Raw genomic sequence first — 19,236 nt, forward strand, 5'->3', positions numbered from 1 at the left:
CGAGTTGTTGTTCCTAGATCTATCACACATAGTATAATACAGCGTATACGTAACTCTCATATTGGTATCCAAGGATATATCCGTCGTGCCCAGAACTATGTCTACTGGCCAAATATGTCGAAGGACATTGAATCGTTCACTGGTCAATGTGCTGCATGTAATACTTACCAGGATGATCAACAGAAGGAGCCTATGATCAGCCATGAGATTCCTATTCGTCACAATAGGATGTGATCTGTTTGAATGTGAAAGCAAAGATTACCTCATACTTGCAGACTTCTATTCAGATTACTTTGAGGTGGAGAGACTTCATTGTAAAACAGAAGTTCAATCATTCGCATGATGAAATCGCAGTTCGCACGTCATGGAATCCCAGATAGTGTAATATCGGACAACGGAACGCCATTTGGAAGCGGAGAGTTTGCAGAATTCAGTAAAAGTTATGAATTCGAGCATGTTACATCGTCCCCTAGATATGTACAATCTAATGGCAAGGCCGAGAACTCTGTAAAGATTGCCAAACGGCTTATTCATAAGTGTGCAATGGACGGGAAAGATCCATTTTTGGCGCTCCTGGATCTACGCAATACGCCTACTCAAGTAATAGGCTACTCACCTGCACAACGAATTTTTGGTAGACGCACCAAAACGCAATTACCAGTAGCTGAACATCTACTCAGACCACGTTCTGCTGACCGCACCAGGGAAAAGCTTTATGAACGCAAGGAACGTCAGACATACTACTATAGTCGAGGAGCTAAGGAGCTGAAACCCTTATCAGAAGGAGATACCGTTCGTATTAGACCTACAGGAAATGAAAAGGGATGAAAAAAAAACATTTGTTCAGGAACAGAGTGATATACGTTCGTACAAAGTGAGAACTGAGTATGGTCGTGTATACCGTCGCAATAGACGTCATCTCCGATTTAGTCGAGAACCATTCCATACTGATCATGAAAATTCAGAGCCTGAACCGCTGATTGAACAATCACAGTGCAATCGCATCATCTCGGGTCTTTCCGTAAGAGGTCGGAAAAACAACCTCGAATGTATTAACATCACCGGATGTTAAAATTTTATTCAACTTCCTATTTATTTAAATATAGGAAAGACGGAGTTAAAAGTCCCTTCTATAGTATATTTTAGGTAATATCTTTACAGTCAATAAAGTTAAACTCTATACTCCACAGATAAGAGGTCTTCTCACATTTATTTCAAAGTTTGTGAAAAGGGGGGTTGTCATGGCGTCTACGTAATACATTCGAGGTTGTTTTTCCGCTAGTCGGAAAGGCCCGAGAAGTTGCGATTGATCACAGTGTAATGATGATCCAGTTCCTATAATAGTCAGCAATGAACCAACACCAGCTCCACCAACATCAGAATTACACAAGATTCCGTAACCGTTCAGCGTCCCAAGCAACCAGTATCATCAAGTCCAATGAAAACACGTAGTGGTCGTGTAGTTGTGAAACCAAAGCGTTACCGTGATGTGTAGGGCAAAGGTAGATAGTGAAAGAGGTAATAGTAACTCCTCGTCTACCTATTTCTAAGTTTAACTTAGACTTCATGTCAATAATTACTTGCCTTAGTTAAAACTTACTGTTGTAGTTTAGTTTGCAAAGGAAGACTGTGTTGAGGGCATAATAATCCCTAGTCTCCTTAACAGGGCAAATAGCCTTGTATTTGCTTATTTGCTAGTCAGTCTTGATTGTTATTAAATCTTATTTCTCATTCTAGATCTATGATGTAATATTGCATGTTGAATGTACACACTGTTTTGTTTAATGTTTAATAGTGATTTGATCATAGTTTTCAAACACTCAAATGGACAATCATTCAAGGACAGTAAAGTGTCAGCATTAGCAGAACTTTGTAAAATTAACATTTTGAAGAAAGAGGAATGTAACAGTATTCTATATATAATGACTACTCCCTATCATTATTATGCATGCTACAATGAATGCTCCCTTGTCACATGTTCAATAAAGTGGAAGCCATGCTAAAGCCATGCTTGTTATTCCTTATCCATCTATGAACTGATTTGTGATCGAGTACATCGTGAAACAATGCACACTCCCTTTTTAGTTTTAAAAAACAAAAATGTGATGAAATTAAATCAGATTTGTAGGATTTATACACATTTGTATACTGCAGTACATGTATTTTACCTTAACAAATTTCATAATTGTGTAATATGACAAAGAAACAAAATTAATGTTCACTTTATGTATACGTGTATATACTGAATTATTGAATCTCGCGGACAACCTGTTTAACATCAATGTTATTATATATATACGAAGCAACTAATCAATTGACAAACATTAGTATATTTGAAAGGTACATGACCGTACTTTGTTTTTTTTAGGGGAAAACATATCTTTAAGAGTAGAAACGTCTCATTAAAAAAATGAGATTTATATATTTTTGAGAAATAATCATTCTCAGAAATAACAACAAATGCGAATTCTGGAATTTTTTTTTACGACAGGGGGTGTTACCCAGTCTTTAAGAAATTAATTTCAGTATTTAATTTCAAAGAAGAATGGGGACAGTAGCAAACAAATATTCTTCTAAATATTATTGGTTTGGTCTTATATATCTTTTATCGTACCAAAGGTTTTCTCTTTATGTTAAAGCTTTATTGCCTCCTTGACCATACTTTTTGCCCCTACTGCTGTTTCCAGATGCAGGGATTTGTTTTTATGTTTTTGAAGAATTTTAATTGCAGATAGGACTAGGGGTAACCTGTCAAATAATAACACATGTATACAATCCACATCTTCCGAGCAATGTGAGTGCCGTGACAGTGCTGAAATTTTGGTGTACACATTGTACACTTTACTCAAGCAATGAGTAACCTGACAAAGCAAATTGTACATAGCACTGACATTCTACACTTAATTTAACTGTAGAATGACATGGCTGATATCGGCCATCGTACATATGTCATTCAAAAGCAATCACCAGTGCTGAAATTTCGGTGTACACATTGTACACTTTACTCAAACAATGAGTAACCTGACAAAGCAAATTGTACATAGCACTGACATTCTACACTTAATTTAACTGTAGAATGACATGGCTGATATCGGCCATCGTACATATGTCATTCAAAAGCAATCACCAAAGTTAACATTTTTGAAAATTAGGTCAAACATGAAGGTCAAGGGGTCAAAAATCATAGCATGCTCGGACACATTTTGTCACAGGTGAGTAACATATCAAATATGAAAGGCTATCTTTTTCTCAATCAAAAGTTATAAGCAAAGATAAAATTTTTGAAACGTAGGTTACGGGATAAAATAATATAAACATTTGGAAAGGTCTTCTCACAGGTAGTGTACATATTTAATATGTAAGCCCTGTCTTTTCTAATTCAAATTTTATGCCCAATTCAAAGGCCAAGGTCAAAGTTTTTGTGACGGACAGACGGAAAGACTTGACAGACAAATGAGATTTTAATGTCCCCTCGCTTTTGCGAAAGCGGGGACAGTTAGTTCACCTTCCAAAGCAGTGTGCTTATATGTGGCATATGCACATGTAATGATTATCAAAATACTTAATTGTGATATGGGGCAATTGTGGGTATTACGGATATTGCCAGCTAGGGTTGTGTATTGAAATGAAAATATGCCAATATATACAATTTACATCTACATGTATTCTCAAAATTTTAATACATGTACCATATACATGTATACTGTTCCTTATCTACTGTTCCTTGTTACTAAAATAAACTACCAATTAAACAAAAGAAGGCATTAAGTTATACATGTATTTTGTCAACCTTCGATTCTTTTTAACAAGACTAATATGATTTTATAAATATCACATCCACAAAGTTAAATGGCTAAAACTACTGTGCAGCCCTTATTTTATGTGAGTAGTTAACATCGCAAAATGAAACCAGGACGTCAAATCGCGAAAATTTGAATTTGCGATTGGACTGTTGATTTAGAGTTTTAACATAATATATTTTCATTTTTAAATCGAGGGCTTTTTGAAAACATTGAAAAAATACATTGAAACTACCGTGATTCCATTGAGTCTTTCATTTCATTTTTGATAACCAATACACACCCTAAGTGCCAGGTATATGATATACATGTCCTTGTGAATTACACAAATTATTAAATGGATTTATTGCTCCATAATTGGTATGGTAGTTGTTTGTGACTCAACCCTGTGCCCCCTCCCCTCTCCATTATGTACACTCTTGAGTTAATCGTTGTGTTTGTTCGTGAAAGATGCGAGATAAATGTTTGCAAAATTTAGGAATTCGATTACATAGATCAATCTATCAATTGTTGTGATTTGTAATTTCTATATTTACTTGGAGTAAGCAGCAATAATTTGTCTTTGTGAGTTCATTGACAAAATGGACAACTGGGGTTGCCTACAAAAATGGTGCTCAAATCAACAAATTCACCATTTCCAATTTCTTGTTTAGTTTTATTATCAACATGATATCCTGTTGTTGATGATTTTATGCTAGCAATAACTTAGCAGAATTGCTTCCGTTTGGTTCACTCGACTTTGACACTAATTTAACCGGCTCAATACATATACCATCAATCGTACATGAACCGTATGCCGATTCTTCTACAGTTGTTGAAAAGGGCATAGAGTCTTAGCTGTTGGCATGTATAGATAAATAGCTCATAAAATAACGTATAAAATAATAATCTATGGAGACAAAACTCCAAATATTACAATCGAGCAACGCACATATCCGAAACAGACTTATGCGATATCTTACTTAGATTTTTGATATATCTCCTGACATAACGAGTAACACATTAAGAATTATTCACAGATGTCCGAACTTTTTTTGGTGTGCTTGTAGATAATGAACTGATTTTAGGTATATGTATGGCATTTGGTATAGATAAGTTACAGATCAAGTTTGCGTTTCATGTCGATTGACCCAATTTACAAAATTTATGGCCCTAATACTTATTACGAAGAGTTTACTGTTTTGCTGTTCATGTAGATAATTGCTTTTGGTTTATCTATTAAAATTGGAGGATTTACAGATCAAGTTTGAGTCTCGTGTTAAATGACCCATTTTTACAAACGTTATGGCTCCTACACTTTGAAAATTTTTACCGTGTCCTTCCAAGTCCCCAGATGTAAATATAGAAAATATCTGGCAACTTCAAAAACACAGAGTCAAACGCCAAATAATAGACATTGACACTACTGAGGATCTCAATGTTGTGCTTCAGCATGCTTTATAGTCCAAAGACTATATAGCAAAATACTTAGATTAAAAACAACTCTGCGAAGTTGTAAGTAGGACTTTATTTATACCAAAATGTTTGCTCAAAATCACATTGGCCGACAATTTCCTCACTTTTGTCACCATCCTGTAAAAAACAAAACTACTTTAAGTTTTAAATGGTCAGGTTGAGTTGTAAAAAAATAAATACAAAGAGACATGTCTTTCATCTGTGCATTAAATGTTATTCAAAACCTAAAAGAGGCAAAGGTATTAGTAATTTAATGTGTAATTTTATTTCGTTTTGTAGTGTCTGGTGGTTGTTATAGTGACAGATACACTGTAAATAGTTTTCACTAGCACATACAAGCAAATATTTACATTTCCAACTGTTTTCTCTTTGGTAACTCTTTGAAAGTTAAGTGTGCTCATTTCTCAATATTTACAACTGAAAGTAAATTTCGCCAAGTGAAAGGCCAAGAGCCTAATTTAAACAATAAAATGCTTTGTATTAATGTAATAAGTATTTTGATAGCCCAGTTACCCATTAAATTGCATATTTCTTTCCATAATCCTCTCATCACTAGAACACCATATCTTATCCTCCTTCAATGAATAAAAAGTCTGTAAAACAGTTTGTCGTGTGTTGCCACCTTTGTGACGTTTAATAATTTGATTGAAATTCTCAAAAATATTATTAACAATGGCATATAATTTTAGCGGACACAAAATATAAATATGAGAAATAAACCAATTTTGTAAAGGGAGATAATCCAATTTTCCAGTAATTACAACTTAGAATTAACAGAAAAATCATAAAAATGGGTCAGAAAGCGCTTAAAATATAAAATTACAACCAGACATTTTGGCGGATTAAACAATAAAATGCTTTCTGGCTGTTAGTACGGGAATTAATGTGACAGTCGCAGCTGTTGCAGAAAAAATACATAACCCGCATAAGCGGGTTATGAGGAGTTTTTTTGCAATAGCTGCGATGTTAATCCCCGTATTAACAAAGAAAGAAAGACACTTTATTGTTTATATTTATATCTTTATTTATAAACAATTAAAATTAAATTAAATATGTTAAATATTGTACTATAGATGAGTATGCATAATTGATGGGACAGCCGTTGCTTAAGAGATCTATGCAGGTGGCTTGCTTAGTGTTGTTTACTGACTGATGAACAGCAATGGATTTTTTGTAAGAAATAAAGGAAATAATATTCAGTGGATGGAGATATCGATTCTCGGGCTGTCATTGTGTCTGACGTCAGTGGGCGGAGACTATAGGAATCAACATGGAATGCTTCGTGTATTTCAATTCTATTAGACGGCATTCTTAATTTATATTAACATTTTAATTTCACATATAAATGTAAATATAAGAAATCACTGTGTATTTATTAACGACAGTTTGAAATGAGGGATAATTTATCCTCAGATGACTGTTAAGGTCCTTGGGTCTCGCATATTTTGATTAACGATTGGAAGAAGTTATATTCCATATTTTCCACTATGAAAAATGTACGTGTAATATCGCTTCACTGAGAAACGGCATGCATAAATTTAGATATGTGTGTAGACTAGATTAAATTCATTTGATTCGTTCAACCGCTCCTCTACTGAGGTCACCACCATTTCTGTCCTACAACTGGTACAAAAGTACACAAATAAAGGACTTCCGTTCATGTTGAGCCATGTTATTTACATGTAGTCAACTACTTAGTTTTTTTCTCAGTTTATGATATCTTCAAAAGATGACTCATATTATTTTTTCGGAAAAAAGAAAAGAATTACAGTCCCTTCTTTGCCTTTGTGTTAAATAAAAATACCGTCGTTTATAAATTTGCACCATTGGGATAACATTTTAATAAATCTTGTTCGAAGTCTTGTCATAAGTTACACGCCTTAAACATAAAAAATGAATCAAAATAAATTCAACTGTGAATCTGTTTCTCAATTCTTACAAGGGCAGTTATATTAACCATGATTTTGTAAATAAAAGATCACAGAAGAGAATGTTAATAACTACGACTAGTATTCCATTGTCTAGACTATATATGCTGTACGGAAACATACATGTAAACGAAATTTTTTGTAAAGAAACTATTAATAACTATTTTACCATGGAGTAAACTTTTATGCCTGTTGATAAATTCATGGATTATGTCCACACTACATTATGTGAAGCTTGAAAATTTTTGTGAATATTTCCGATCGATATAAGTCAACGAAGATGTCAAAATTTTCTTGAATTTGTCAAATACAAAATATAGACATGAAAATAGCATGTTCGTCACTAGAACTGAATTTTTAATGCATGGATAACTTTCGGTTTCCATAATTTTTTCCTATTTCTTTCTTGTGAATTTTTTTTATTTTTCAATGAATAAAATTTTGAAGTCAATCCAATAATATTTACATTCACTGAATATTTTTTTCTTTTATTTCTTCTAAAAATCGTATTTCAGTTTATCTTTAGCATTTTATCAACTTGTTTGATAGGTATCTATCTTTAAAGCTATCTGTAACTCCAAATATGAAAGAAGTGTCGAAGGTCATCTTTTCATAGCTCTTCAAACATAGTATCGTGAGGATAGATCACGATATTTTATGTACTTTCATCAACTTATTATGAATAATTTAAAGACAATTGAAAATATAAACAAATTAAAATGACACAATCTTTTATAATACAGGTTATAAAAGTTGTAATCTTTTTTTCTGTAAGAGACTGAAAAAAAGCAGTGTTTTGAAGAGGGTGTGTTTAAGAGAAACGTCACAGCTCATCGCCAAGCTTTAAGTGGTTTTAAATGTAGATAAAAACCCAAGGTACATGTAATCAATGTTGGTACCCAAAGATACATGTAGGTATTCTCACAAGGAAAACACATTTGAAATATGAAAGCCTTTGCACCAACGTTCAAATGTTATGGACAAGTTAAGACTTTTACCAAATGTCAAGAGGTCAAAATTATTGATATTTTAAGAAATGTCGAAGAAATACACATATGAAATGTAAAAGCCCCCGCCTTTCCAATGTTAAGCCTAAGATTGATGTTCGGAAAAGTTTTTTTCAGAAGTAGGTAACCCACAAGGTCAAGAGGTCAAAAATGTTGGTACCCAAAGGAAGTTCATGTCTCAAAGAGCACACATGTGAAATATGAAAGCCCTAGCATCAACCATTAAATAGGCAAGATTAAAGTTGTTGTGGGCAAACCGACAGGCCAAAGCTCTATGCTCCCGAATCTTCGATTACGGAGGCATAAGGGTAATACTGAATTAAATCTTTTCAAAAGCGACAGTGACGCTTTTAGAAATAAATTTAATTACATAATTAAACAACACGGAATTCTTTTTAAACTTCAGCACTTTTACATTCGACATCATAAAATCATAGCAGGGATGTTATACTTCCACTTTTATTTCCTTTTTGTCTTAGTCAGTTTGCAATTGGGCAACGCTTTTTTAGCAAAAATAGCTTGAAATAATACACTCTTGTGAATTCTTGTTAATCATATATTTTATCTTTGTAAGTTAACTGTCCTATCTTACAGTATGGAATTTATCCTTCATATGTGTATTGTATACATGTTTATTTAACAGCTACATGATTTAAGCAAAACGAAATGAAACACTATCTAAAAATGATTATTTATACAGTGCCTGATATCACAAAGTTTACAACACCCCAGTGAAATAAAAACAAAGTTAAAGGTGAGATTTTCTTGGGATTTAAGTATTCTTTTCTTTTTATGCCCCCGTATCGAAGATTCGGGGAGTATATAGCTTTTGCCCTGTCCGTCCGTCTGTTTGTCTGTCCGCAAAAACTTTCACCTTGCCCATAACTTTTGATTGGTTGGAGCTGTGACTTTCGTATTTCACATATGTATTCCCTGTGACAAGACCTTTCTTTGGGTACCATCTTTTTTGACCTTGACCTTGGAGTTTGACCCAATTTTGCAAATATTTTTTGAGAATTTAACCTTGGCCATAACTTTTGAACAGTTGGTGCTTAGGGTTTCAAACTTCACCTGTGTATTTCTTGTGACAAGACCTTCCTTTGGATACCAACAAATTTGACCTTTTGTCCTTGACCTTAGAGTTTGACCTAGTTCTAAAAAACTTTAACCTTGGCCATAACTTTTGAACGGTTGGTGCTAGGGCTTTCATACTTCACATATAAAATTCTTGTGACAAGACCTTCCTTTGGATACTAACCACTTTGATCCTTTGACCCTGACCTAGGAGTTTGACCTACTTTTGAAAAACTTTAATCTTGGTCATATCCTTTAAACCTTTGGTGCTACGGTTTTCATACTTCACATGTGCATTTCTTGGGACAAGACTTTCCTTCGGATACCAGCAATTTTCGCATTGACCTTGACCTTGGAGTTTGACCTACTTTAAAAAAACCTTAACCTTGGCCATAACATGTGAACGTTTGGTTCTACGGCTTTCACATTTCACGAACATGTGTATCACCTTTGACAAGACCTTCCATTGGGGCCCCATTTGACCTTGCACTACTGGCCTTAAAAATTACTGATAGTGTCACTTTTTACTGATAATTTCTGATATTTACTGATATTATACTGTTGGTACTGAGAATTTCTGATATTTGCTGATATTTTTACTGTTGTTACTGATAATTGCTGTTGGTTCTGATAAATACTGATATTTACTGTCGTTTTTACTGTGGGTTCTGATAATTACTGATATTTGCTGAGAGTTACTGTTGGTACTGAGAATTGCTGATAATTACTGAGATTATTTTCTAAGTTCATGAGATGTAAAATTTAAAAGAGACTGGGGGTGGATGGATTAAATAAATTAAAGAAATTAATTTAATTTTATAATTTATTCTTTATATCTTTTTTTACCCGTAGTTATTTAGAATTTGTGACTTGAGTGACAGCAAGGCAAGCATAGTATACATTTTGTCATAAAAATTATTTTTAAAGTAATTATATATATGAAAAAAACTTTAATTTCTCTTTCTGTAAGAAGATTCAACCTGCCAACCCCCCAACCCCAACCCCCCACCCCATTCATCCTGTTCCTTAGTTCCTAAGGACTTACGTGTATTATTTCAATTGATGACTAGTAGGTCTAAAAAGGACTTAAAAAATCAGTTTCTTATTATAAAACCAATTTTAAAAAAAATAATTGTATTCATATTTAATCCATACATATAGTGCGGTGATGTTGGACATGGAGATCGGTCCTTCGGATGGGACTGTATAAACCGCGGTCTTCTGTCAAAGTAGGTGCTAGCACAAAAAAGATTCCTCGGTGATCAAATAGTGCAGAGTCACGAAAAAGATCCCTCTCTGCTCTTTGTTTATAAGTGCAGAGTACAGATCGAAAGATTTCTCATAAGTAAAAATATACATGTCAAAAGTTGAACACGGAAGGTCCTGCCACTGATTTATGGACATACACATGCACATGTAAGTGCAGCGTACAGGTCGAAATTCGCAGCTTTTAATAGGTAAATAATAGCGTCCCAATATGAGTGAAATGTTATCTAAAGAACACATGAAAAAAAAAATTAAACCCTTCATTTTTAATGCCATATAAAGTACTGTTACAGTAGTTATTTGTTTCAGAAAATTCTTGATCCGCCGCTCCTAAGTATAATAAGAGATTGGATCAAAGTAAGTCAAGATCAATACACCACCAACCCGTTCACACATTGTAATGTTTTGAACATTTTCTACAGCATTTCAGATTTTCATCGGAAACATGTAACAAGTAGTTCAAAACCTTTACTTGTTAAAACACATACCGTATAATAATGTTTCTCGAATACATTGATCATGATTCCATTTGTGTCGTCAAAAATATTTTTTTAAAAATAGAGATTTTTCATGTACTGTCAGTAAAAACAATCAATGGGGAAAAAATAAATGTTTGATACACATAAAACCTCAGCGTAATTATTTCATATCCTTAGATAAATTAACACAATTCATATATAATTTTTACTGAACATGTCCAGAGACATGTGTTGTCCTTAAAATAAATAAAATTAATCTTAATGCTAATATTTTGTATGTTTTAATTGTTGGATATCTTAAAACGGGCTAATTACACGAAGAAACTTAACCTTAAGTTTGTAGCAAATAAGTTTTGAAGGGGGGGGGGCACACGCGATCTACATGTATAATCATCCTGAAAATGACATATTAGAACTTTTCCAACAGAATTTGTTTCTGCAAATAGCGCTTCCTTAATCAATAATGTGTCTTATTTAGGACTGAGTCTCTGAACAGTGGAAAAAATATTTCGAAGATTTTTGCAGAAAGGTAGACATTTACATGTACTGTACAAGTAGAATGCACACGGAAGTTACACTGTGTATAGTTGATTTGTAAAGGAAAACAACAGATCTGAAATATTTTTATACAAAGTTTAGCGTCCTGTTGGAGTTAATTGAAACAAGCCAAAGATTATGCAAGGATTTGGCATCAAATAAAGTTTATTCATTAAACGTGAAAATGAAATCGTATTTTCACAATGTCATGTAACAGAGAATCAGCATGTTTTATATCAGTATGAATTATTTCTAACTTAATTCACAATCTATCCCTCATTAACAGTTACTGTGACTTATTTTCCTGTTGCACTTAGCTCATTAAATTCATCAGAATATTAAAATAAGATTTGGTTTACATGAAAAAAGTTCAAAATGCTGTTCAATTTACCACAAAAATATTATTATTCATCCCACATGTTACAAGTATATTTTATCTGATTACTGTTGAACACAGTGACGGGGTCCTAGGACTTCTATGGGTATTGTACACAAACGGAAGCGCTGTGATGTACACTGTACGGTAGCGAGAAAATAACAATAGTTGTCCCTGCTGTATATATACATGTATGACACGTGCGGCGAGTGAGAGAGAAGGGCACTCGGCGGCCGGGACTCGCCGGATATATCACAAACAGTCAGTTACGCAACAATGAAGTGACAGGTGGATTAAAAAAATGTATCTCTCTCTGTTATACATGTATATCTCACATTTCGTTCATTTGCGTAAAAAGAACAGAAAGACAACACTTACTGTACATGAAAAATAAAGAATTTAAATGTATCAATGTTTCAACACGAATACTTGTAAACCAGAATGTTTAAGCTAAAATTGTGGGGTGGGGGAGGGATTACTTCTATTTTTATATTTCCGGCTAAGATTGATGAGTGATGAGTAAAACTCATAATTAAGAATGCCTCTTTCCAAAAGAAATAAATTCATTACATATAAACAGATAAATGAATGAAAAAAAATGTTTATCCGTGTAACAGTCTACTTCGTGGTATAGGGGAAATAATTTAATTTTAACCAAACAAGGGTCCGGTATGTATAAAAAAAAAAATGCAGTGTCCAACATCATATTTCAGCAGTTCTAATCCTTTTAATTTCTTCGAGGTTGGGTACATGTTATTGTGCATTCTACATTTAAGGCAGAAAAAAAAGGGGGGGGGGATAAAATAAGCAGGTTCTTAACATGAATATTATTATAGGGTGACATTTTTTCGGTTTTAAAATACTTATCAAATAATATAATTTAACATTACATCTCAGAAATGTTCTATTATTTAGATATATTTACTTAAAATCAAGGTATAGACTCAATGAAGACGTAGTTTAAGAATAATGCCGGGACCAGCACACATCTGTTGCATGTTAATGGACTACATGTAATTGCAAGGAAATTTTAGAATTCTGTTTTGAAAACAGTTTACATCAGGCACCGTTGTGATTAGTGAAAATAAATACCGAGTCTTGCAAGTAGTCTTGAAAATTTTCAAAATGAAAAAAAAAATAGATCAGGATATTGTCTTTTTCTCTAAATTAATTCTGTTATCATAGTTCTTTCAATAGTAAGCTTTAGATATAAATAACATCATCTGTTCTTTGTTGTTTGAATTTAAATTAAAAAATTGTTTAACACGCCCGTGGGAAGCGAGAAAGAGGGAGTGATGTCCAAATAATTTTACTGCAATACTTCCGTCAGGTTCATTTATACAGTAATGTGTGTGTCTCAAAAATGTCCTTTTTTTTTCATTTTGTATTTATTGTTTTGCATTTTTTTAAATTAAGTAATCCTTTATTTATTTCATTTTGTGTGTGTGTGTGGGGGGGGGGGGGTCCTCAAGAAATTCTGAAACCGCATTCAACAGAACTTTTTTTTATGTACAACAACTACTGTCAGTATTGAAAAAAAAAATGAGTAAAAGCTTTAAAGGATTAGTTTTTAATTACATGTATAACCATTACTGAAACAGCTTGAGTTTAAAAAAAGTCTTTATAAAGTTTCATATACCAGTTGTTTTTTTTTCTAAAATCATGTTTTAAAATAAGAACGATTCCTAACGATTTTTGACGGATTTTCTTTCCTCATTCTTCCTTTCAACCAATCCCCCCCCCCTTTCCAATCAGTGTTAGGCTTGTTTTTACATCTTCTGGGTTCAGAAAAATATTCTCAGTAATTATCAGCAATTCTCAGTACCAACAGTAACTCTCAGCAAATATCAGTAATTATCAGAACCCACAGTAAAAACGACAGTAAATATCAGTAATTATCAGAACCAACAGCAATTATCAGTAACTACAGTAAAAATATCAGCAAATATCAGAAATTCTCAGTACCAACAGTATAATATCAGAAATTATCAGTAAAAAGTGACACTATCAGTAATTTTTATGGCCAGTAGTGTTGACGTTTTACTTACTTTAAAAAAAAAACTTTAACCTTTGCCATAACTTATGAACAGTTGGAGCTAGGGCTTTCAAATTTCAGAGGTATATTTCTCGAGACAAGACCTTTCGTTGAGTACCAACATTTTTGATCTCTTGACCTGCAGTTTGACTTGCATTTGAGAAACTTTAACCCTCGCCATAAGCTGCCATACGGGCGCATCAGTGTTTCACAAACACATCTTGTTACATTTATTCAAGTCTGTAAAACCCTTATTAACCCTAAGTAATTGCAGAAGTATTTCTATTTTCCGATATGTAATGTAGGAAGTTTAAACAGGCATGTAAATATCTAAAGCTAGACCCATAAGACATGTTAATTGAAAAAAATGTCTTTAGAATATAATGCTTGGGTCAATACATTATTTTAGCTATAAAAAAAAGCAAACATACAATCACAGCAAATAGATTCACAACAGAATTACATGTATGAAATTTGAATATTTAATAGCTATAGTGGTGAAAAGAAAAGCACCAACCTTTTTTCACTTGAATGAGTATAACGTTGATTTTTTTTCGATACCAATTATTACAAATAATTATCATAAAAAAAAAACAAGGGCACTGCAAAGCGGAGCATCCCCTCGCAAAAGGGCACCCACTCACTCACCCCCTCCCTCTATCCCCCTCCCACACTAACGAGCGTTACTATGTCCTCTCCAACTTCGTTGCGAGGGGATAAAATGATTTTTTTGCAAGGGAAAACCAATTTTACTTTTTTATTTTCTTTGGAAAATACTATTATAATTCTAAGTAAATAAAAAGTTGACACTAGGTTTTGAATATTGAGCATGTTGAGTTTTGATATGCTCCATGTCATGAGGTATGTGGACCGCTGCTACAGTTTGATTTATTAATCAGTGTAAATTTATTTGAGCAGTGATCATTCTGACAGATTTCACTAGGCACTTGGGGCCATTAAGCAGTGAGGGTTACTTAACTGTAGCATGCCAACGCCTGCCGTAACACGGAAGTTTTTGAGGTCTCATCCGAAAGACTAGCAACTATTACTTCAAAGTGCCGAGCACTTGGCGAAGGAACAGGTATTAGCTATTAACTATGATGTCACGGCCTCCCTTCAGTCTTCCTGCATTATTCTCGGCATTTCGAGCACAGACACTTGTTTCTGTGATAATTTCATATTTTCGGGGTATTTTTCAGTAAGACCGTTTGTTTCCTCATTACACCATCCCTCCATCAAACGTTCAGTAAATTTGCTTGCATATCGGTTCAGTTTAAAGCCCTGGTGCCAGGAACAACTTTGCTTATTTGGACATCCCATCCCAACACAACTCAGTGATCATTGAGGGCATCCCAACGCAATTCAGTGATTCAATTTGAAAAAAGAATAATGCAACTATGACCCTTACAATGTAACCTTTGGGGTTACAGATTCTCTGGAATCAGGCAGGAAAATATGGCAATGATTGCTGAATTCAATGAAGAAAAAAGCTATTACCCAACATGGTGCTTAAAAAGTTCAAGACTCGCATCTATAATAATTTTATTATGGCAAAGTCTAAAAAGACATGATCTTAATTTATGGGGATTATATTTGATCCCAGGGTTCATGTATTCTCTTTAGAGAAGTGGACAGGCTTTCGCCTACATCCATAAAAAACCCCGACCTTTACGTATTGTTAATCCATTTACACAAGTTCTTCATCCCGGATATAAATTATGAGCAAGTAACTCTTGAAGGATTAAAAAATCTCTAATTCGGATAAAACTGGAAATTATTTTTACAAAATAATGAAATCGTCTACTCTGTTTAAACTAACGAGGCAGTATTTCCTCATGTTTTGTTCAATTCTTTTGATCTTTGTTTAAAATCTTTTCCTCCTTTCTCGGGAAAGATAGATTTTATAATATCGTTGAAGAATAAAAGAAAAGATTTTTATATTGACAGAGAGGAAGTAATGAAGTATTTTAAGGATATCCGATCCTCAGCCAGGAAGGATAACTCTTAAAATTATTATTTTATTTAAAACGTCTCAAAATGAAGCTTGAAACTGAGATCTTTTCGTGCAACAATTTTCATTTTATGCATCTTTATATGATTCAAGGTTCTTTGAAGTCTTACAAACGGTCATGTAAAAAGTTGACATTTGTACCCCATAAAAGAAAAAAATGAATTCTTTTTTAGAGAAATCGAATTTCCTTTAGTCTAGCATTAGATATCACTGCTTATTAGCATGAAATGAAATCAGATGTGATATGTGATGTCTAGCAATGATAGCACAAGCTTTTTACACTATGTATTATATAACAATTGAAGTTAAAAGAAGAACTAAACTACTGTATAAGCATAAAAAAAGATGCAATTTTCTCCAAATACCTGGATACCTATATTTTTCTAACCTAAATTATATTTGTTGATCAATTTTAGATTAGAAAATGCATAGCTTGTGTTTTTATTCGCATTTCCTGAAAATATATTTGAGATTTGATAATTTTCCCTATATAATATGATTAACTATAATGATGAATTTTGAAGAAATTCCATGGGTAAATTCACGTTACTATGTGAAATCAGAGACATTTTTGTGAGCATTTTCAATTACTTAAAAGCTGATTTTCATAATCTGAGGATCGGACTACCTTAAAGCTCAAATTTACATTCTAATTGTTATAAATTATAAAAATAAGTATAAGTAGTAATATTAATTTTGAATAATATGTTAAATCAAAAGTAAATTGTCAAAAACTTTTTTAGCATCAAAATGCGTCTTCGCTAATTTTTCCAAATTATCCGACTCAAAATTTTCATTTTTTTCTAATAAGCTGTGGTAGATAAACATTAGTTTAAATCCGGGATGGAGAACTTGTGAAAAAGATTAACAATATGTAAAGGTTAGGTTTCTTGTGACAGTTGTGTTTATTTATGTTGAAATTGTTAATAAAACACGTCTGTTACGTACATTCGGATGTTTTAGACGAAATGTCAGTTGAAGTGTATGCCGTCACCGGTTCGAAATTTACACGTTTTCCAGAATCAAAACATGAAGGCTTGCGAAGAGAAGTGGATGTAGGCGAAAGCCTGTCCACTTCTCTAAAGAGAATAGGGTTCATGCACCTCGGAACTGTTTTTTTTTTCTTGTTCTTGATTAATAAATGCAGCCGTGGCCATAACCGTCATACGTTTATTATAAAAACATTTCCTTTTAAATTACATGTATTTAGGGTATTGTACCCTTGGTAATCAATATTTTGTCTTTCATAACAGAAGTTATCCAATTGAAGTTAAGTAGGAGTATCTAAGCTACAGAGGAATATTGAAATTTTCACGGTTTATCAACTAAAATTTCCCCGATTATAGCCATTCCTAGCTTTCATTTGTGGGCATTCGTGTGACGTCACGGCCTCCCTTCGGGCATTCAACACGGAGATTCACCCACCCATTCCTCCCATTAGAGCACTGTTATCGTATTAAATTTTGGGTTCTTTTAAGTCGTAGTGTGGTAGGCAACAGGATTTGGGTAATGCTAAATGTAATGGTAAATGCATTGCAATGAACTCGAAGTAATGCTAGTAATGTGTAATGCCAAAAAATTTGCATTACATGTAATTGTAGTGTAATGCTTTAATTTCTCAAACTAGAGTAATGCTGGCATTAGATAGCATTACAAAGCATTATTTTGTATATACCTTTTTTAAAAAAATTAAAAATGGACATGGAAAGGATTTGTTAACCCTTTCTCTACAGGTGCATTTTAAGCGACTTTGGAGACCTTTTGACATATCATTATAAATTAATTTTTAACTTTCTTATCCAAAGGGAAAGGTAGGCATAATGCACACCATTTTGTAGGGAATTTTCCAGAGATGATATTCCATAGCTATTCAGATACCTCACGACTGACCTTACTACTGGAAATATAGGTCAAAGGTCAAATAAGTGCAGAATTTTATTGAATTTTTGTACACTTTTTAATCTTTAAGCTAAAATTTTTCAATGATGTATGTTGAAATAGGAAATTTAGAATTAACTCACAAAAGGGCATTATACTGAACTACATTAATCACATAAACTTTTTTTTTAATTCTGCAAAATAAAGATTTTAAAGAGGTTGCTAAGCAACGGGTATTTTGTATTTTTCGGGCAGTATTTCTTGTTTTTTGCTCATCCAAATCACATTTATGCATTCCATTACCTTTTAAAGTCAGATATGGGGCCATAATATTAAGAGGGATGTACAGTAATATTTGTCTTAAAGTTTGACCTCAGTACGCTTATTTTTAGGAGGTCAAAGGTCAAAGAAGAGCAGAATTTTATGCTTTTTTCAACACTTTTCAATATTCTAGCTTAAATTTTACAACAATGAATGCTGAAATAGGCAGTTCTGAATAAACTCTTTAAAAGGCATCATGCTGAACTACAACATCCATATACCACTTATGTTCAAATATGTGTTCAATGACCTCTAAGTGATTGCTAAGCAACAACAAAAATTTCAATTTTTCGGTTGTATAAGTTTGTTATCGCTCATTCATTGAAAGCTACTTTTATGCTTTTCATGATGTTGTAAGTAAGATATGGGGCAAAAATAATGTATAGAACATACATGTACATCAGATAATTGTCTTAAGCATTGACCTTGACATTTCTTTTCTTAGGGGGTCAAGGTCATATCAATACAGAATTCTGCCTTAAATTGCAAGAACATATCCATTTTGAAATGCTGCAATCATTATGGACATATTGTCTAATAATTGACATATAACACTGTGAATGACAGAATCCACAGAGATATTACACGAATGAATTGTTCTTTTTTTTTAAAATTTTGCATATCTTGACTGCCATTCAAAAAATATATCTATAACTTAAGTGAACTGACATAAAATTTGTAAGATGTGTTTACATGTATATCAACCTTAGTGACACAAACTATTAAAATAATATGGTAAAAAAGTAATGCAACCAGTTATCAACAAATTTTCATAAATTATACAGTTAATTAAGTACTTATTTCATCATTTTCAAAAACCATCACAATTGTCTTTGTCTATTGGAATATAAGAAAATACTTACAATTTTCTTTTCTTACAAGAACTATCTTATATTTTCTAGTTTTTAACAGATTCCATGGCTTTATTGTGTCACTTGTTAAAACAATTTTTGTAATTTGATAAGTATGAAGAAACCTCACAAGATGGACAATTCATGGAACTTAGAATCTCTTTTCAAATAAGTGGCTTTTTCATTACAATCCTTTCATTCATCTAATTTATGTGGCA

At 33.0% G+C, this 19,236-nt stretch overlaps 1 protein-coding gene across 1 annotated transcript; it reads left to right on the plus strand.

Moving 5' to 3' along the window:
• Positions 1–342: 342 nt before the first annotated feature.
• On the plus strand, positions 343–828 carry LOC133196298 (uncharacterized protein K02A2.6-like). The gene has a single exon (XM_061332209.1). It carries the CDS (start codon positions 343–345, stop codon positions 826–828), a length of 486 nt encoding a protein of 161 aa, XP_061188193.1.
• The last annotated feature ends 18,408 nt before the right edge of the window (positions 829–19,236 follow it).

Source organism: Saccostrea echinata, unplaced genomic scaffold (genome assembly GCF_033153115.1).
Source record: "Saccostrea echinata isolate AGI-Se365-2 ecotype Australia unplaced genomic scaffold, CSIRO_AGI_Sech_v1 ptg000001l, whole genome shotgun sequence".
NCBI lineage: Eukaryota > Metazoa > Mollusca > Bivalvia > Ostreida > Ostreidae > Saccostrea > Saccostrea echinata.